Source organism: Piliocolobus tephrosceles, chromosome 4, assembly GCF_002776525.5.
Source record: "Piliocolobus tephrosceles isolate RC106 chromosome 4, ASM277652v3, whole genome shotgun sequence".
NCBI classification, from domain to species: Eukaryota; Metazoa; Chordata; class Mammalia; order Primates; family Cercopithecidae; genus Piliocolobus; species Piliocolobus tephrosceles.
The window spans coordinates 53503285-53524936 of NC_045437.1; the positions used below are offsets into that span (position 1 = coordinate 53503285).

General features: G+C 35.4%; 2 protein-coding genes and 1 pseudogene across 6 annotated transcripts in view; 1 reads left to right on the forward strand and 2 right to left on the reverse strand.

Annotated features, from left to right (window-relative positions):
* TRIM23 (tripartite motif containing 23) overlaps window positions 1-2957 on the forward strand; it is a 35832-nt gene extending 32875 nt beyond the window's left edge. The window contains exon 11 of one of the 2 annotated variants that reach the window (XM_026455434.1): window positions 671-2957. In XM_026455434.1, coding sequence (XP_026311219.1) covers window positions 671-850 — 180 coding nt within the window. In that variant the 3' untranslated portion in view covers window positions 851-2957. The remainder of the gene's footprint in view (window positions 1-670) is intronic. The other variant, XM_026455436.2, reaches the window with a different exon arrangement.
* Window positions 2958-3103: 146 nt separating this feature from the next.
* LOC111541699 lies at window positions 3104-3221 on the reverse strand (annotated as a pseudogene).
* Window positions 3222-5307: 2086 nt separating this feature from the next.
* PPWD1 (peptidylprolyl isomerase domain and WD repeat containing 1) overlaps window positions 5308-21652 on the reverse strand; it is a 25045-nt gene continuing 8700 nt past the window's right edge. For 3 of the 4 annotated variants that reach the window (XM_023210458.2, XM_023210461.1, XM_023210460.1), the window contains 7 exons: window positions 20369-20816; window positions 16022-16212; window positions 13542-13731; window positions 9927-10108; window positions 7792-7873; window positions 6699-6881; window positions 5308-5604 (listed from right to left, as the gene is read on the reverse strand). In XM_023210458.2, the coding sequence (XP_023066226.1) occupies window positions 5461-5604; window positions 6699-6881; window positions 7792-7873; window positions 9927-10108; window positions 13542-13731; window positions 16022-16212; window positions 20369-20816 (1420 nt within the window). In that variant the 3' untranslated portion in view covers window positions 5308-5460. The remainder of the gene's footprint in view (window positions 5605-6698; window positions 6882-7791; window positions 7874-9926; window positions 10109-13541; window positions 13732-16021; window positions 16213-20368; window positions 20817-21652) is intronic. The other variant, XM_023210459.2, reaches the window with a different exon arrangement.

Consider the following 21652-nt stretch of genomic DNA (forward strand, 5'->3'; position numbering starts at 1 on the left):
AAGTCGGGGCAATGGGTGTTCAGAGTGGGAATGTAGTGAACTCTTCAATATATAACCCCTATATATAAGCCATTTATTAAGGTTTCCATGTGTTAATTTTTTTTTTTTTTTAAGTTGATGCCTTACATTTAGGCAGGCCGGGCGTGGTGGCTCATGCCTGTAATCCTTGCATTTTGGGAGGCTGAGGTTGGTGGATCACTTGAGGTCAGGAGTTCGAGACCAGCCTGGCTAACATGGTGAAACCCCGTCTCTACTAAAAATACAAAAAAAATTAGCCGGGCATGGTGGCATGTGCCTGTAATCCCAGCCACTTGGGATGCCAAAGCAGGAGAATCGCTTGAACCAGGAGGCAGAGGTTGCAGTGAGCCAAGATCATGTCACTACACTCCAGCCTGGGTGACAGAGTGAGACTCCGTCTCATAAGATAAAAAAATTACTTAGGCAGTATGTTCCCATTTAGGTTGCAAGGCCTTTATTGATTTCATTGTTAAGCTAGCCTTACAAAATATATACATGCACACACATATAAATTAGTTAAACCAAACTATTTTTTTCTATTCTTATTAATCTCAGAATAATTACTGAAAGATGAATCTATGTTTTTTGTTTAGGCTTCTGTTAGAACAAATAATTTGGATGGACTGATAAAAAATATGTGTATATCTTTCAGGATGTTGCTGGAGCACTGTCAGTAGAAGAAATCACTGAACTACTCAGTCTCCATAAATTATGCTGTGGCCGTAGCTGGTATATTCAGGGCTGTGATGCTCGAAGTGGTATGGGACTGTATGAAGGGTTGGACTGGCTCTCACGGCAACTTGTGGCTGCTGGAGTATTGGATGTTGCTTGATTTTAAATGCAGCAGTTGTTTGAAGTTTTATGGTTAAGAGTAACTTTGCAACTAATATGTTTTAAGAAATTATACATCTCAAAAGATGATAATTTAGGATATATATATATAAATATAAAGGAATCTTGGATTGGATTGGGAATTCAGCACATTGCTTTAAAAAATTTTTGTGGCAAAATTAAATTTCTAATTGAGCAGATTAGATTGAATTAAATAGAAATGTATTGAATATACATTCTTTTAAAAAGTATATTTGTTATTTAAGTTTTTCAGATAGTGTGACCAATGTACTGGGAAAGAGGTAGTCACAGAGAAAGGGTAAGTGAAGGATTATTCTTTCAGTGAAAAAAAAATAGCCAATTGAGTGCCTAATGAGACCTCTGTGTGAAGCAAGTGAAGTATAGCTTCTTTTAACCTGCCTTTTCACTGAATGTTGGCAGTATTTAGTAGTAGAAATGACAGTTGCTTAATGAAATAGAATCCAAACTACATCTTTGGATAATAGGATTACTTTATGTTTATGTTCAGAGTTAACAGAACACCTTTAATGCTAAGAACTATAAGGTATAGAAAATTAATATTTTATATAGTGTTTTATTAACTTTCTCCTACAGCATTTTGTATAAAACACAGTGAGACAGAGTGAAGTGTTACCTAATTAGGCTTGTCAGATTAGTAATAAACTGAACAGTAATAAAACTGTGAAAGTAATTGGATCTTCATTTATGAAAGACCCATTTTCAGGACCGAACCTAGGTCAGAGTTCTAAATTGGTCCTTCTATTTTCAACATATTTAAAGTAATATTTCTTTCTAATATAATACTGCATCCTTTGTGGGAATGACTATAGGTAAAATATAGTAAGTTACACAGAACCAGGGTTGGCTTTATGTAAAAGCTAGTGACCTAAATAGAAAACGAACTTTAAGAGAAGTTGTTAGTACAGTGGGGAATGCTTATTACTTACTTCAAACTGTTTCCCAAAATAAGTGCATTTATTTTGACAATAAAACTTAAGGCTCTTCATGAAAAGGCCTTGAAAAGTTACTCTAGAGGAAAAATGTCTAAAGGAAAAAAAAAATTCAAAAAGTTTACATTAATTATTCAGTGTTGTGAGTAAATAAAAATGTGTGCTCTTTACTGTTTTTCATTTTTAAAGGATACTCTCTTATTATGGAAGCACGATTTATTTAAATAGGTACATTAAGATTTTGTGTGTGTTTTTTTTTTAAATGTTCTGATACACTAGAAGTTAAATCTTAAATCTCATTAGTTGAATTGTTACAAGGACAGTGATGTCTGGTAACAAGATGTGACTTTTTGGTAGCACTGTTTTGGTTCAGCCTTTTCAAATCTATTTTTGTTTAAAAACAATACAACTTTTAAAAAACAAAGCATTAAAAAAAAGCCTATCAGTGTTATGGGCAATATGTAAATAAGTAAATATAATATTTCATCCTTTATTTTTCAGGTAAAAGGTCATGCTGTTACAAGTGTAGTTTGTGTGCATAAATAATACTTCTGAATTAAATTATTTAATATTTGACTGATTTCAATAACTGTGAAAAATAAAAAAGGTGTTGTATTGCTTGTGAGAACTTGAACTGTACTAGTTAACTGAAGAAAAAAAGTGTAAAACTAAGGTGAACTTGCTTCCCTTTTCACCAATTTTGCTAAACTTTGTAATGCATTGTTAGCATATAACTGAACACAATTTAAAAATTGTGCCTACACCTGATTATAATGTATGTATAACGGTAGGTGTTTGTGTGTGATTCCTTTTTAAAGAAATATTTTCCTGAAGCTCCTATTACTATTTGTGGTTGTGGTTGTATTATTTCACTAATCATTAGTTAAGACTGTGCTAGTCTCCCCTGGGAAACTAAGAAGACAGCTGTTTTAAATACAGTATATTAGAATTTTCCTAATAGCTCTGAATTTCTGTATTAGGTCTAAATATTACTGTATGGTTATATAAAGCAGGTATGTCAAGTGTATAGCGCTAGTCTATAATTCAGGAATGCTTTATAACCATCAGAAGTCATTATTTGCGCTACATATATGATAAGTATAGACAGCAATAAAATGTTAAGATCATTTTTAAGAAGTCCTATCATTCTTGAAAGTCTCTTTCTTGAACCATCTATCTAGTATTATTGTTAGTAACCAATTTAAGAAGTCATTATTTGTGCTGTAGTTGAGAGAAAATAAAACAAAATGGGTATGGGTTGACATGCCTGTCAAATTTGAGATATAGTTTATTTGATACAGCAAAATTTTAGAAATAACGTTTTGAATTTGCAACATAGGCCACATTTACTTATGAGAACAGATACTACACTTGATCTTAGCCAAAAGGCCAAGAAGTGAAACTTTGTTACTGTCTTTTAAATTTTAAATGTAAACTTGTTTCATAAGAAACATTTTATTTTATTTTTTATTTATTTTTCTTTTTTTTGAGACAGAGTCTGGCTCTGTCCCCCAGGCTGGAGTGCAGTGGCCGGATCTCAGCTCACTGCAAGCTCCGCCTCCCGGGTTCCCGCCATTTTCCTGCCTCAGCCTCCCGAGTAGCTGGGACTACAGGCGCCCGCCACCTCACCCGGCTAGTTTTTTGTATTTTTTTTTTTTTTTAGTAGAGACGGGGTTTCACCGTGTTAGCCAGGATGGTCTCGATCTCCTGACCTCGTGATCCACCCGTCTCGGCCTCCCAAAGTGCTGGGATTACAGGCTTGAGCCACCGCACCCGGCATAAGAAACATTTTAAATGACCATTTTAGAAAATGGCTTGCAAAACTTAGCCATAGCTCATGAACTAATACTGCTAAGAGAAAGGCTTTTTATGTAACATTGGGATACTTCTCAATTGGCAAAGTGATAGCAGGGCAGAAGACAGCTGTATTCTTCCCTAAAAGAATAAAGGATGAAAAGGACTAATGAATAAGAATGAAATTATATCCTGATAACTTAAAACATGCTTTTAAAAAGACATGGACAATGTATGTTTTTAGGTCTGCCGATTAAGTTTTTGGCATTAATGGAAAAATTCACTAGTCAAATATGGTTTTCACTCAAAGCAAAATAATTGTATTTGTTGGGGAATGAGGCATCATCACCACTTGGTGGCAATATTGCCAAAAATTTAGATTAAATTTTTAGGAATGAATAAAGCTAGGTAGGTAAGTCTAAACAACTAAAATTAGAAACAGTAAATGTCACAATGAAAAATCATTTTCATGTCCAACTTTAAGTTCTACTTTTAAAAAGGAGCATACATTACAGGAGCACAATCTGGCATTATCTCCTATTTCACAAGTTTGTAGCACAAAATAAATAAAGAATCCTGCTGATCAATAGAAGGAAAAGTTTAAGCAGATTTAAAACTTCAGAATATAAATTCCCTACACAGGTCTGTTGAGCATGTTCTTCCTCTAAGTTTCTGAAAGAGTCTTTCTGGAATCGAAGCGGTGGGTCTTAATAGTTATGAACTAAGTTATAAGCGTAAGTGAAGAAATCAGTATAAGAATTTGTGCTCATATTATTTTACTGCTTCAATTTCTACTAATCTCTCCATTGTTAGATACCAAAATTTTTATGTATACTTCTTAATGGTATATTTTCTAAAGATATAACTTGAGGACAGAAAAAACTGTTTACCTTTGTTAGAAAAATAATCTGAAAGAGTAATCAACCTGCATACAATAAACCAAGGACTCGGGTATTCACTTATTCTGAATCTTTCATTTGAAAGAATATTTCGTAATTATTAAGGAATATAACACTTTGACCAAAGTGACTTCTTGTTTATTGAGGCTTTACTTACCACTACTTACTAAACAATTATCAAAAGACTAAAATATTTGGCATTAAAACCTTGCAAAACAAAGGAAATGACATATAATATCAGATCCTAGTATTTTTTCTTGGAGGAGGGATGTGTACTCCTCTAAACATAAGGGCAGAGTGTCTGGCATGTATTCAAAAAGTAAAGCACAGGTGTGTATCACTGTCATTATTTAATAGGGTTGTCATTGCACAGGATACCTTCTAAGACCTCCAGTGGATGCCTGAAATTTCAGATGATACTAAGCCCCATATATATTGTTTTTTCCTATATATATATCTATGATAAGGTTTAATTTATCAATTAGGCACAGTAAGAGATTAACAGCAATAAAATAGTATAACTATAGCAGTATACTATAATAAAAGTTATTTGAATGTGGTCTTGCTGTCTGAAAATATCTCAGTGTATTGTGCTCACCTATTTTTGGATTGTGGTTGACAGTAGAAAGAAAACCATGTGGAAAGGGGGTGGGGGAGAGTGTCGTAATTATTTAGTATTTAATTTGAGGCTCATTAGCAATTACCTATAATGAGTGCTGTTTGCCTGAGTTTAGTCCATTTCAATTTATCACCTCCCAGGGTTAGAAATATTGCAAGAAAAGTCAAAGGTAATTTTTTAAAAATAGCCTTTAATAAAAAATACAAAAATATAATATTGTATCTTTGAAACATGATCTGTATATTCAGCAAGTCCGAAGCTTCCTAATGTAAAATAATCTGTTTAATATTGCATTTTTATTTGCAAGTACATTAAAACAAATCTTATTTTACTTGACAGTAATATTTATGATGCTGACATCCTCATAGGGCTTATCTGTTTTGGGATTGACTTTGACATTGGAGATCCTCTGTACAACTTCCATTCCTTTAGTCACTCGTCCAAATACTGTGTGCTTATTATCAAGCCAAGGCTGTGTTGGAGGACAAATGGAAAATCTTGGTAAACCCCAATTTCTTTAAATTATATCCTCCGGTTGAGCAAATTAAAGAGAATTTAAGTGTACGCTCCCCTTTAGCATATATTTAAAAAGAAGTACAATAATTTCTTAGCAATAAAAATGTAGCAGCTTTTAAAAGTTACTTCCAGTGTATTAAAAAAAAAAAGAAGCATAGTATAATGTTTAATTAAATATCTGCATCTTTCAGACCAAAGGGAAATGGAAGATCTTCCCTAAAGGTAAGTTACTTCACATGGCTTACAGAATTGTGGCTAAGAATTTAAAAGGTCTCTGGAGGACTCTTACCTAAACAGTTTATTCAGAAGCAGTCTGAAATAGTTTAAGCAGCACATACTTTGGCATTAGACAGATGGGAGTTCAAATGCTAGCTTGGCTACTTGACCTTTTGGCAAGTTAATCATGTCTGTTTCTTCATCTATTATTGAAAACTGGGGATACTGATACTAGAAGTACTGTGAATACTACATGAAACTATGTGCCTGGCAGATGGTAGTTATAAATATTTTTCCTTTCTTCATCATTTAGTGCTTAATTCTAAAACAAAAAGTAGATAATTTTTATAATTTAGTGTTACTGCATAGCAATAGAGCGAGGTTACCTCAAACTGTATTTCATCAAATCTAAAATGTAATTGATTATGCGTTGTATTCTGATTTCAGAGATACTAAAATGTGGGGGAAATTGTCTCAAAATTGTGAATTCATATACTCTAATCCTTGAATTCTTAAGATGAGGAAATAGGCCCACAGAGGTGAAATAATTTATTTTAGGTTACATCATCAAGTAGAGGCAAAGTTGACACTGAAACTCAAGTATCTTGAATTGCAGTCCATTGTATTTCTTACTACAGTGGAAGTTTTGTTTTACCAATTCTAAACTGATTAGTCACATAATTTTATATTTTCTTCTCGATCATTTTCATATTTGTATTCTGGTAGATGATATAAATAATGCAGAAAATACAGAATAATGCAGCTCTTCTGAGTTCACTCTCTTACATCATAACCTATCAATCTGTAGTTTATAAACAATGATATTGTACTTACTGTTGGTACTACTGTTATGAAAAACTGGGATCCATTAGTATTTGATCCCGCATTAGCCATGCTGAGTGTGTATGGTCTGTCATGTCGTAATGTTGAATGAAATTCATCTTCAAATTCTCCTCCCCATATGCTTTCTCCTCCCATACCAGTACCTGTTGGATCTCCTGTCTGAATCATGAAGCCCTTAACAGAAAGTACACAAAAACATTACACTGTCCTTTTCTATATACGTATACTTTGAAGTTTTATTTCTGCCAAGAGTGCTATGTACTCAGTGTAATATTAACTGTCACTATAAAGTGATTTGATTAAACCCTTACACTTAAATTTGGATGATGTACTTCCATTGCTCAACCACCACCTTGATTGAAACATGCAAAGGTCGTCTTCTCATTTATAGACATGTTCTATCTTTCCCAATAACCTAAATAAAGCCAGTTAATACTATAAATTTTAGGATCTGTATGTTATTTTATGTTTTATATAATTGCCCTCCTCTTCTCCCCCTCCCTTTCCTGAAATACTCTGGATTTCCTGGAAAGCCTTTTCGCTAATTCCTTTAGGACCCTGAGATCTGACTTTCCATCCTGCCATTTCTGACCTGCCAGAAACCAAGCACTGTATCACTGTCCCATCCACTTTATGGAAAGCTGCTCAACAAAAGCCAGGGGCTGAGTTCTCTCTCCTCCTCTGGTATATTACAGGTTCTCACAGATCAGATGGCACTGTGGCCCCTCTATGATTGAAAAATTGTATTTTCTAGATCTAGACCCTATCTAGCCACTACAAACAGGTTACCTAGGTTACTGATGTTATCTCAGCATGACCCTTTATTCATTATCTTACCCTTTACTTTAGCTGCTGACAAAATATTGCTTCAGTGTTTCTAAACAGGTAATCATGCCACTATTCCTGTTGATTCTAGATGTTGATGTTTATGACCATCCACTCCTTCTTTGGCTTCCATAGTATATTTTTCCTGTTCCTTTCCACTAAACTGGTAAGTGTGAGAGAGGAAGATTCCTTGCACTTAAATCTCTTGCTATGTAATAATATAGTATTTCTTAAATCACATGAAATTTGTGTAACTTACCTTAATTATACGGTGAAATGTATGCCCGTTATAATAACCATTTCTGCTGTGAACACAGAAGTTTTCCACTGTCTTAGGGCACCTATTAAGACATATATTACCAATATGAAACCTATTCAGAGCATCTTAAAACAGTTTTCTTTGCAGTTCTGCTTCCTAATGATGTTCTATGTCTTCTGAATGTTTCAGAAGGACAGTTTTTTTTTTTTATAACCTCTAATCTCAGGACAAGCATGGAGGGTCATGTAAGTAGTATATTCTTATTGTTTAACTTGGTTATCTTTAGAACATGACTGCTTAACTAATATTTGAGTTTGACAGTACTAAGATTTCAAGGTCATTTAGCAGTTAAAAAAAAATACAGCTGGCCAGGTGTGGTGGCTCACGCCTGTAATCCCAGCACTTTGGGAGGCTGAGACGGGCGGATCATGAAGTCAGGAGATCCAGATCATCCTAACACAGTGAAAACCCCATCTCTATTACAAATACAAAAAATTAGCTGGGCGTGGTGGCGGGCACCTGTAGTCCCAGCTACTTGGGAGGCTGAGGCAGGAGAATGGCGTGAACCCAGGAAGCAGAGCTTGCAGTGAGCCAAGATTGCGCCACTGTACTCCAGCCTGGGTGACAAAGCGAGACTCCATCTCAAAAAAAAAAACAAAAAACAAACAGCCACAGCACCTTAAAAATATGTTTTTTCTTAAGAGACAGGGTCTCACTATATTGCCTAGGCTGACCACCTGGGCTCAAGAGATCCTCCTGCCTCAGCCTCCTAAAGTGCTGGGATTACAGGCCTGAGTTACTGCACCTGGCCCAACATCTTAAGTTAGTTTACTCCATATAGTATTTATTATAGGTCTGCATGTAGTAGTACAGGTTAAGTTCCTGGGAAAGGTCATTTTCTTACAACGACATATTCTTGGCCAAAACCTTAATCATAGAAATGACATCTAAATTTATTCAACTTTAAATGACAGTCTCACTCAGAGTATGAAGCTTTCTCAATAATATTAACTGATATTATGCAATTATTTCATATGGTCCATTACCATGTAATACTTCTAAGAGCTGGAAGTGGATGAACCAAGAGAATCTTGTACCAAAGTACATCAGCAAACAAGGCCGAGGAGCACATAGGTTTTGAGCACTTAAAGTGAGTGTCCAAGATTTGAGAACTGCATAGTTATTTGTTGAGTACCAAGATATGGTACAAAACATTCATATTCAAAATATTAATAAGAACTTTTAAGTAAAAGTGTTGTAAAAGATGTCATTTTTTGGGTCAAGAATGGCCCGAAATACTCTACTGTATTTGACATTGTATGTTAATTTTAAAATCTTTTAAACTGTCCAGAAAACCGTTCACCTTTTTTTCAATTGAAGTCCTTACGGTTTTGTTGTAATTTGTTTTTGTAGAAACAGAGTCTCACTCTGTTGCCCAGGTTGGAGTGCAGTGGTGTGACCATAGCTAATTGCAGCCTCAAACTCCTGGGCTCAAGACATCTTTTGACCTCAGCCTCTAGCACAGTCAGGAATACAGGTGTGTGCCACCATGCCCAGCTAATAAAAAAAAATTTTTTTTTAGGAGACAGAGTCTTGCCATATTGCTTGGGCTAGTCTCAAACTGCTGGCCTCCACTGATCTTCCTGTCTCAACCTCCTGAATAGCTGGGATTACAAGTGCATGCCACTGCACCCAGCTTATAGTTCACTTTTAAAACACAGAGCTATTGAAACTATAAAGAGATGGGTATCTAGCAACTGTTCGTAAGGAAACATAATTATCTTTCTCTTAAGGATTTGCTTTGAGAGGAAAGCAAAGCAATCCACAAAACCTAGAGTTTATGCTGTTAGAGATGTGCTGTTAACATATTTGTATATCACTTTACAGTTTACACTCAGCACTTTCATAGCCAATATATTTTGTCTTCGTAATGAACCTATGAAGTATATATGTATAAAAATTTTCCATTTTCTACCATAACACTTATCAGAAAGCTCAGGAATAGATGTTTTTTATCAAACATTTCTTCAAAATTCCTTAAGTCAAAATAACGGGAATTTTAAGTTGCATGGTTTCTTCAGATATACACATTTACATTCTTAATTACGTAAGCCAATACAAACAGTTATACATACTCAACAGGAAAGAGTTTGGTGTGAATGTCTCCCATGCTGGTGTGGATAATGGCACTATCTGAAACTCGTTTAGGTCCTTCAGCTTGAGTAGCTGCCATGACTTCTTCTTTAGAAGGTTTCTCATTAAAAACATCTCGATCAGAATCTGCACTTTTTGTATCTTCTGGTTCTCGTTTGGTAAACTCAAGGAGGAAAGTAAAAAGTGAGTGAACAAATTAAAGTTTTCATCTGGTAAAAATTTTATGAACAATAGAATTTCTAATTAAGTACTTAAGAAATGTAAGAATTCACATCAGAATCCTTTTTTCAGGAATCATTTCCCATCACAGGATGTGTCAGGCAATTAAATTATTTTTACATTGTCTAATATGAAAATGATCCACATAACATACTGAACATATTGATTTCAAATGGAATTTAATTTCTTTTGGGTAGAAATTTTCTTGGGCAAACATTTAACAAGAGTAATTGTTTCATTTGTGGTAGCTCTCAACTTATGTCTTCTAGTAAGGCCTAACGTGCCACCTGTTTATTGCTCACTTCATTATTTAGATTGTTTGGATTTGAATTCCAATTCTGCAACTTTGGGGATGTGAATTCATTTCTTCCCTCATTCATATATGATGATAGCAGTACCTACCTTGCAATGAAGGTAGTTGTGAAGATTAAACAACTAGATATTAAGTCCTTGGAGAACAGTACCTAATACATAGAGGGTACTATATACATATTAACAGTTGTTATTACTACTATGAGCAGGACCTCATGCTAGGTAGAAAAAGGATTCACAAAAATGAAATCAGTAATGGATCCTTAATTTTTTTTTCCACAGTCCCACCTGACCTATCTAAACCTTGAAGCATAGGAAAAATAATGATAATTTTCAGTGAAGTTGTAGACATCTCAGATCCTCGGGGTCTAGGAAGAATTGAGAAAAACCTTTCAGCTGTTAAAACTCTGGACTTCTCAAGGCCTGTTTATTTTACTTTAAGTAGAAATGCTCTCTCCTGAGCAACCTCTATCTGATGTCAGCTTAATTATGGGAACGTAAAGCTAGTGCCTCCATCTTGCCTAATGTCTTTCCTTGATCTGCTTGGATAGATTCCAAATAAACAACCAAGTTAGGATGCTATCACCTTAACATCCTATTCTCTAGTTTTCAAAGGAATGGCATGTCTATTGTACTATTTGTTTATATGAATTTTTTTAAAGTTATCATGATTTAGCTCATATATGGATTTGCAAAATTATACTTTTATTTCATGATGTTAGATCTGAAAAATTATCATATATGGATTTATAAAATTAATACTTTTATTTCATGATGTTGATCTGAAAAACGGGACACAAAATTCATATATATGCATACCATTTTAGTTTTGCTTAAGAATATGTACTAGTAAGACTCAAAGAAAATTCATAACAATATTAGCTGTATAAAGTTACAGTGAATGACTTATTTTGTTTCTCTATTTTTTCAAACTTTATAATGAATATATACACTTTAATCAACATACAAGTAAACTTGGAAAAGAAAAAAACAACAAAGTTTTTTGAATAAAGTGGATGGAAAATTAGTATATATGTTTTTAGTGTATATCAAGAAGTATCTTTTTTTGCCTCTTTTTGTTTAGCAATAAGGTCTTGCTTTGTCACCCAGGCTGAAGTGTAGTGGTGTGATCATAGCTCCCTGCAACCTTGAATTCCTCGGCTCAAGAGATCCTACCACCTCAGCTTCCAGCATGGCTGACACCACATGTGCACACCACTATGCCCGGTTAGCTTCTTAAATTTTTTGTAGAGATGAGATCTTGCTATGTAGCCCAGGCAGCTCTTGGTCCTGGGCTCAAGTGATTTGCCTGCTTTGGCCTCCCAAAGTGCTGGATTTACAGGGTAAGTCACCATTCCTGGCCAGGAATTATCTTTTATGGGTAATTTTTACTTCATAACAAAGTTAAATTACAGGTAAAAACAATTAATTTTTTTCTTTCATATATTAATAAATTTTTAGTAACGATTTTTAAAGTTGTAAATGAAATTCTCATCTTAAAAGAATTTACCCATTTAGTTGGAAGGTTTGTTGAGGTAGGGAAACTGCTACTTCATACATTTATCAAATGCTGTTAACCTTAATAGCATTACAACAGTTTACAATATTTTGGAGGAATGAATGAATATATTATAATGCGTTAGTCATTTTCTTAACTTTCTGGATTTAACAGTGAAGAAGACATAGTGCCTGTATTTATGGATTTTATCTTCAGAAGAAGAGCACAGCGTCAGAGACAAAAGAAATAATTGATGTTCACACAAAAAGTGTGACATATCATATGATGGGGAAGCAAAGGAGAAACGTAAGCAGGCACACCTAACTCAGACTTGATGTTAAAAAGGGCTTCTAGGCTGGGTGCGGTGGCTCACGCCTGTAATTCCAGCACTTAGGGACGCTGACTCAGGTGGATCACCAGAGGTCAAGAGTTCAAGAACAGCCTGGCCAACATGGTGAAACCCTGTCACTACTGAAAATACAAAAATTAGCTGGGTGTGGTGGCATGCACCTGTAATCCCAGCTACCCAGGAGGCTGAGGCAGGTGAATCGCTGGAACCCAGGAGGCAGAGGCTGCAGTGAGCCGAAGTCACTTCACTGCACTCCAGCCTGGGCAACAGAACAAGATACCATCTCCCAAAAAAAAAAAAAAAAAAAAACACCGGGGGCTTCCAAACTGAGACTTGAAGTATGAGTTAGGAGTCGGAGAGAAGTGTGTGGCTGGCAGAATGAATAGCCTGTGCAAAGGCCCAGAGTTTAAAAAGCACACTCAACTACTGTGAATAAGTTCAGTATGGTTGGTGTAGCAAATGAACGAAAAATGAAGAAAGATAAAGCTACAGAAGTGAGGAGGGCCAGCCAGCATAGATAGCTGGGGCACCATTGAAGGGCATTAGGCAGAAAATAAGAGTCACGTTTGGGTTTTAAAAAGTTCTCTGATTGCAATGTGAAGGATAGAATGCAAGCAGAGATCTCTATACTTCTGATTTTCCTGCTTGGATGAACAAATAAAATTGTGCTACTCCTATATGGCATAGTAGTTTGATTTTAACTATCTCAGTCTTAGTTAACATGCAAAGTATTTTTAGTTCTCCAGAGGAAAAACAGAATTCCACAGGAATATATAATTCCAAGGCAGCACCATTAAAATAAAAGTCAAAAGGTAAAAAAGGAAATACATTTGAAGGAAGCTGTGCTAATTTAGGGGAGATAAATTATATTCAAGAGTAAAGGCTAAAAAATAAAAAAACTAAAATTTTAAAATCCCACAGTGAAACTATTTTGGATGTAATTATGCTATAACCACTAACTTCCTACCATCTTAAACAACACAAACAGTTGTGGAAGCGAGGTTGAAAAATGTCAAAACATGATGGAAAACAGTACAGAAATACTTAAAATCAACTCCTAGTTTAAAAGTCTACAATATTAATATAAGATGGTATTCTAGTTGTTTAGGAAGTCTGCTGTTAGTGCCAACATTCTCTTCAGTTGAAGGTACAAACAAAGAAAAGTCAAACCAAACTAGAAGGAACATTATGGTCTAATCTCCTAGTACTTATACATACCATATAAAATCTATTCTTTTTGAATGATGTACAGATTATTGTTGGGTCAGCTTGAATATTCTGAAGAACAGGATTTTCAGAAGCTTTCATCTCTATAGTAGTTGCAGCACGATGCTTTTTGGCTATCCCCTGGAACAAAGCCAATTGCATCACTCTAATATTTTCTTGTTTGCCTAAAATCCGCACACACCTAAAAATATAACAATGTTTTTTATACAACAAAATCACCGAAGTTAATTCCAATTATGACAACTTTACAGATAAAAGCTGGGAATCAACTATCTTATCTATGTACAACATAACTTGTGAAAGTTTTCTAAAAGTGTTTCTCTACCCCCCAAAAGCTATCAATTTAAACTGGTAGGCAGCTATAATTTTCAGGTTAAAAAATAGAAATGAGGCCAGGCACCGTGGCTCACACCTGTAATCCCAGCACTTTGTGAGGCCGAGGCAAGCAGATCACTTGAGGTCAGGAGTTTGAGACTAGCCTGGCCAATGTGGTGAAACCCGGTCTCCATTAAAAATACAAGAAATTGGTCAGGCATGGTGTTAGGCACCTGTAATCCCAACCACTAGGGAGGCTGAGACACGAGAATCGCTTGAACTCAGGAGGCAGAGGTCATAGTAAGCTGAGATCGTGCCACTGCACTCCAGCCTGGGTGACAGAACAAGACTCTGTCTCAATAAAAAACAACAACAAAACCAATCAAGAGAATGAAAAGTCACAGACTAGGAGAACAGCTCATAAAGGACTGTTATCCAAAATATATAAAGAACTCTTAAAAAAAAAATCTATATATACAAAGAACTCTTAAAACACAGTAAGAACACAACCCAATTACAAAATGTCCCAAGGACCTTCACATATACTTTATCAAAGAGACATACAGATGGTAAATAAGCATATGAAAAGATATTCCACCTCATATGTTGCCAGGGAAATCCAACTAAAACAAGATACTACTACACATCTATTAAAATGGCCCAAATCTGGAACACTGACAGTACCAAATGATGGCACAGATGTGGAGTGACAGGAACACTCATTCATTGCTGGTGAGAATGCAAAAGAGTACAGCCACTTCTAAAGGCAGTTTGGCTGTTTCTTACAAAACTAAACATTCTGTTACCATATGATACAACAATTGTGTTCCTTGATATTTACCGAAAGGAGCTGAAATGACTACACAAGACACTTGTACGCAGACGTTTATAGCAGCTTTTATACATAACTGCCAAAACTCGGAAGCAACCAAGATGTCTTTCAGTAGGTGAATGGATAAACTGTGGTACATCCAGACAATGGAGTATTATTCAGTGCTAAAAAGAAATGAGCTATCAAGCTGTGGAAAGGCATGGAAGAACCTTAAATGCATATTGTTGAAAGAAGCCAATCTGGACAGACTACATACTATATGATTCTAGCTATATTACATTCTGGAAGAGGCAAAACTATGGAGATGGTGAAAAGATCAGTGGTTGAACAGTCAGAGCAGAGGATTTTGAAGGCAGTAAAACTACTCTGTATGATAGTATAATGGTGGATACTTTTATATACATTTCTCCAAACCTATAGAATTATACATTTCTCCAAACCTATAGAATATACAACACCAAGGGTGAACCCTAATGTAAACTATGGACTCTGGGTGATAATGATATGTCAACGTAGGTTCATCAATGGTAACAAATGTACCACTCTGGTGGGGGATGTTGATAACGGGGAGGCTATGCATGTATTCGGGCAGAGGGTACGTGGGAAATCTCTGTATCTTCCTCTTGATTTTGCTGTGAACCTAAAACTGTTCAAAAAAGTAAGGTCTATTAAAAATAATCAGTCATTTGTTTATACAGTTTTAACCTATTCTTATTAAAATTCCATGTCTGTTAACTGTTCTGCAAAACTTCAAAGATTTTGTATTGCCAAGAACTACAATATAAATATGTTTTATACATGGAAATGTACAGCACATTTTTTTCTCCTTAAAATATTAAGTTCTGTTCATTTACATTCAGTGAGAGTATCTGATTGTAGCTATTCTGTACTAAGACTAAATGGACTGTTTTCACAAAAAAGGCTTACTGTGGTTTCATGCATTTTTAACTTTTGATTTTATGTCTAGCAGGATGTAATGCTGAATTCTGTGGTTAAAATCTTTGGCAACATTTAACATGAAACAGGCTAATTTAAATCAATAAGCAAAAGACAGACAAACTTGTTAAAAAAAAACACACAACAACTTGAAACTATGCATATCTTCTTTCCATTTCTTTTACAAACATGAGTGGAAACTTTCTACATAAGAATATAAACAACCAAGAGACCACAGAAAAATCCAGTCAAAACATTTGGTTAAGTTTAGATATTTGGGGCCATTCCATTTGTCTTGGAACAAACAATACTCCCACTGTTCCCATGATGGAGGAAATGGTCCCCCACAAACACATTTTTTAAAAAAATACCTCATGTTAAAGCTTACCGGTTTGTCTCTACATTTATAACTTTAATGCCCAGCATTGTTCCATACAGCACGAAGTGTCCAGTCTCATCAAAAACTATATTAATTAATCTTACAGCATCAACCTTCTCCAACTCACGTTCTACAGCCATTCGTCGGCCAAATTCCATGTCTGGTAACTGCTGTCTCATCTGTTGCAGTTCAGTAAACATCTAGGAAATAAACCATTTAGTAACAAAATCTCTATATACCTATATCTATATCAACCCATCCATCTACATATGCAATGAGAATTTAAATAGAAGCAGAATACATATTAAGAGCCACTAACCGTTTTTACTTCTTAAGAGGGATTCTAAACAGTATGAAATAGACATTAGTAAGTCCAGTCACTAAAAAATAGTATTTCAGGCTGTAGTGGCTTATGCCTCTAATCCCAGCACTTTGGAAGGCCAAGGCAGGTGGATCACCTGAGGTCATTTCAAGAACAGCCTGGCCAACATGGTGAAACCCCATCTCTACTAAAAATATAAAAACTTAGCCGGGCATGGTGATGTGTGCCTATAATCCCAGCTACTCGGGAGGCTGGAGCAAGAGAATCGCTGAACCTAGGAGGCGGACGCTGCAGTGAGCCGAAATCGCCCAACTGCACTCCGGCCTGGGTGACAGTGTGAAACTCCGTCTCAAAAAAAAAAAAAAAATGGTATTTCAAAATGGTAACTAGTTCTTCTAATTTAAAACAAAACCCAGTTGGTTAATATAACTACTGGTTTCTCTACAGAATACATCTGCTGCCTTTTAAAAGTCACAGAGTAGCACTTTCCAATGAAATATAATGCAAGCCACATATATAATTTTAAAGTGTCTAGTAGTTACATTAAACAAAAACTGATGAATTTCATTTTAATGTTTGATTAAACTCAAAATATCCAGAATATCATCTCAACATTAACAATATAAAAAATTGGGATAAATTACATTCTTTTAAAAAAATATTAAGTCTTTGAAATCTTGTATTTACACTTTCAGTATATCTCAGTTTGGACTAGCCATCTCTCAAGTGCTCAGCAGACACATGGCTAGTAACTATATTGGATAATGCAGCTATAGACTATGAGGTCTTTGTGCAAGGTTATGTGCCTGACATATAACAAGCCCTCAATTTTTGCTGAATGAATTCATCTCACTAATTTATAACAAATTCATTATATTTCAGAAAATGTTTCAAGTTATTTTGACACAGGGCAGTGAGATTACCATTAGGTACATGTGGTTTAGTAGACATGACTATTTCTATGAGTGTCCTTTATAGTTTGGAATATTGGTTTACTTTTCTTTTGATATTACACAAATTTCAAGATAGGCATCACATCTCTAATTGTATTAACATATTATGAACCTTCCAAAAGAAGATAATGATCTTTATATTGTTTTCTACACAATCTGGGCATCAAACAGCAGCATTCAAAAATAGCTCTCCATTGCAGATGAAAATAAGCCAGACTTCTGTCCCATCTAATTCTATCCTTCATGCTTACATCAACCAAAATCTTGTGTTTTCTAGATAAGGTTAGAACAATATACAAAACTCAAAGAATCAAGAAGAGGTATGTGTGTTAGGGTATAAGCACAAGGTCAAGGTCTTACAGAACAGTTAGAAAGCCTAGTTGTTAGGTTTTCTTGTCTCTAGTCTCAAAAGACAGAGAGACTGATACATATTACACTGCTTATTCATGTGCCAGGAATAGCCTAGGATGCTGGACTACACATTTTATAGGGAAGGGCCAATGATCATTTCTGCTGGAGAGAAGACTCAGTTTTTAAGACATAAGGTCTGTAGGTAGTCATCTGTCCATATATAAGTATTCCATAAATGTTATCCAACCTGGTAAGTATCTGATCAGAATCTTTTTAGAGTGTTCTAGACTTCACAGCAGGGCTTATGTGATACGCCAACTGAACAGCCATATACAGTGACCCTGGTTAATAAATACTAAAAGATAACTCACATCATCCCATTCAATTGCTTTTCTGTTAAAGTAGGATTCTGATTGGTTAGAAACTACCCTCCTCCACTACCACCTCCTTGAGACTCCAGTCATTTACTAGTCATTAGCACTGTAATTTAACTGATGGTTGGCTTTTCTGGCAAGCTCTCATTCTGAATCTCCACTTCTGTCTTAAGTTCTACTACTGACTTCTTGTCACCTCAGGCCAATCATTTAAACAAATGTTGAAGACAACAATGAGCAAATAGAGTGAACTGAGCAGCTCAGAGTATGTGTGTTAAGAAACTTGTGTCCAGAGACTAGATTCTGAATATTTCTTTGCCTAAGGGATCTTGGAAGAACTCCAAGTTAATAGAGTTTTAAATTTTTATTTAAATTGCAAGTTATATTTAGTTACCTGCCACCATTAAAGAAAGTATTACCAATAAATGATTCTCCTTAAAAGCAGAGTGGAAAGCTATCTTCTTCCAACAAGAAAATTTGTCATGAGGATAATTTGGCTGGCAAACAGATCTTCAAATTTGTCTGGAATTATATTACTTCAGACAGACAGACAGACAGACAACCAACTCATTTATTACCACGTGCTACCAACTCAAAAGCGCCACTAAGAAGAGTTGACAATTTATGAAGAACTTACAGCAGGGAATCCAATGCAAATTGTTCACTGCCAAGGACAAAAGAATTGACAATGTCATATAATAAACATTGCAACAAAGGTTCAATCTGGGTAGACTCGGATTCAGAGAACCACTTGATAGCAATAGTTGCAATCACAGAAACCAGTGAATTGCATGGATTAAAAACTCTTATTCCACAACTACATGCTGTAACAAATTCTTGTTAGCAGTTTAACAAGTGATGGCTAGAATCACTCTTTCAAGATATTTGAATAACTCTGTGTGAGGTACTGTTTTTACTGTGGAGTTAGAATCATGAGCTAAAACAGATCACACAGGGCTTAGTCTACTAGAGGTGATACATATTAATCAAATAATATGACCATATCAAATGCTCTAAAAGAAAGAGTGATTTACAGTCACATTAAAAAAAAAACTCTGCTGGCTTGGCACAGTGGCTCACGTCTGTAATGCCAGCACTTTGGGAAGCCAAGGCAGGCGGATCACTTGAGGCCAGGAGTTCAAGACCAGCCTGGCTAACATGGTGAAACCCATCTCTACTAAATAAAAAAAAAAAGAAAATTTAGCTAGGCGTGGTGGCATGCACCTGTAGTCCCAGCTACTTGGGAAGCTGAGACAGAAGAATCACTTGAACCCAGAGGGCGGAGGCTGAAATGAGCTGGATCATGCCACTGCACTTGAGTGTGACTCTTATCTCAGAAAATAATTAAGAAAAAGAAAACAAAACAAAAAAAAACCCAAACTATGCAAGACAGGATGAACAGTCGAAGCCTCCCAGGGGAAGTGAGTCTTCATTTGAAATCTGAAGTACCAGTTCAATAGGTAACGGAGGAATTTGAGGAGGGAGGGAGGGCCTCACTCCAAGTGGAGGAAACAACTTATAAAAAGGTCCCGTGGTGGGAGGCATGTTCAGGAAATAAAAAGGAGGCCCAAATGGCAGAATAAGAGGCAGGGAGAACAGTGACTTATGGTGTCACAACATGGTAAGCCATGACTCTGGTCTTGATCCCAAGAACAGAAGGAATTAACTGAAAAGTTCTAGGCAAAGGAATGACATAACCAGATACATGCTTTTAAAATATGGCCCTGGGTGCAGAGTGGATATTAGGAAGAAGCCAGAATAAATATAGGTAGTAGGCCATGCAATAGGTCAGGCAAAAGAGCATGAACTATGGTGACAGCTGTGCTGAAAAGAAATTGGTGTATTTATATTTAGAAAGCAAAATTGCCATAGAAGGGTAAAAGAGTTAAGGATAACTCTTAGATTTCTGGTTTGAGGAACTAGATGGATACTGGCACCATTTATGAAGACAGGAAAAGAAAGAGATAGCACCAGGTTTGCTTGTAATAGAAGGCTACAGAAGTAAATTTAGAAGTAGTCATATGGACAGGAGTGAATAAAGAGTGACAAGGGGTCCTAGAATGAGTTTTGAGGATCTTAAGAGAATAGCTTGCAAACAAAACAAAATTGTAAAAAACAAAACAATAACCACAAAAATAAGACAATAACTGACTTGGAAAACGCACATCATAAACCCCTAGAGAAGAGAGTTTCAAAGAGCAACACTACAAGACAGAAACAGTTGAATATCTTTAATGTGCTAAGAAAAAAAATAACTGTCTACCTAAATGTCTGTATGTAGAAAAAAGATCTTTCAAGAAAAGGCATAAAATAAAGCATTTTTAGAAAAGTATGGTTAAATTTAAATTACACTTACGCTTAGTGATTCATCAAAGACTCTCATGAGTTTTCCAGTTAAAAACCTGAAAATTCTAACTTTTCTATCAGAACCAATAGTAGCTATTTTCTTCCCATCCGGTGAAAAACATATGCTGGTTGGATAAGCCTTACACTTGGCAAATTCATATAAATCAGTGTCAGTTTTATATTCCCAGTTCACATTTTTGGGGAATTTATATTCATGAGGAGGCCCAGTCCAGTATTCAATCATCCCAGATTTGTCAGAAGACACTACTGCTTTGAAAACTGGGTTTAGCCGTATCTGAGTAAGAGGTGACGTATGGAGTTTGTCAAAAATATGAAGTGGCTGGTTATCTCCTCGGCCATCATAAATGAAAATTTTTCCCGTACTCTTTTCAGAAGCAGCAACTGAAGAAATTGCATCCCCTGGGCAATAGATCCACTCACACTGTCCAGGAAAATAGCTAAAATCGTAAAGAATTGAAAGAGGGAAAAAAAAAAGGTCAGCACAACAAGCAAGAATCCCTTCCTATCCCACTACCAAATGTCTTGGCCAGTGATTTAGACAGTTTTGGATTCCCTGCTCAAAAGTAGCAGAGACACAGAATGGGGAGGAACAGCTAAGAATAGTTACTTTTTTTTAATCTTTCTGATCTCATCAATATAATAATAATTCTGAGAATCTGTCAAAACACAAGAAGAGAACTGCATATAGCAGCACATTTATTTCTCTTGGGCAGATAAGGAAAATCAGATCTGGACCCTAAGACCTTCTGGGACATTGCTTTTGGATCTCTCTACAACAGTCTATGTATACTTACTTTAAAATAGGTTAGCATGTAATAGTATACTTTATAAATCCTTTCTTGAAATATTTAAAATCAAATATTTTATTATGGCAATACTTCAAAGAAAAATACTGTCCTAAAACACTCTCATTACTAACTAAATCCTGACACTAAAACTCTAAGCTTTAAACATTCTACCTGATGAATAAGGCATAAAATAATTCAGACTGATTTAATCAATTGTACTAAAACACTCAAAAATGAATGTTGTTTCCTTCAAAGTAGTGATTCTGGGAAGCAAAACTATTATTCTTTTTTTTTTTAAACCTTCCAATATTTCTTTATTATACTTTAAAAAATAACATCTAATTTCTTTATCTTAGGTACAAAGTCCTGTAAGATCTGACTCCTGTTAACCTCACATATTCTTGTCCCCTTGCTTACTCTGCTTGACCCATATTGGCCTTCTTTCTGTTTTTTTTTTTTTTTTTTTTTTTTTTTTTTTTTTTTTT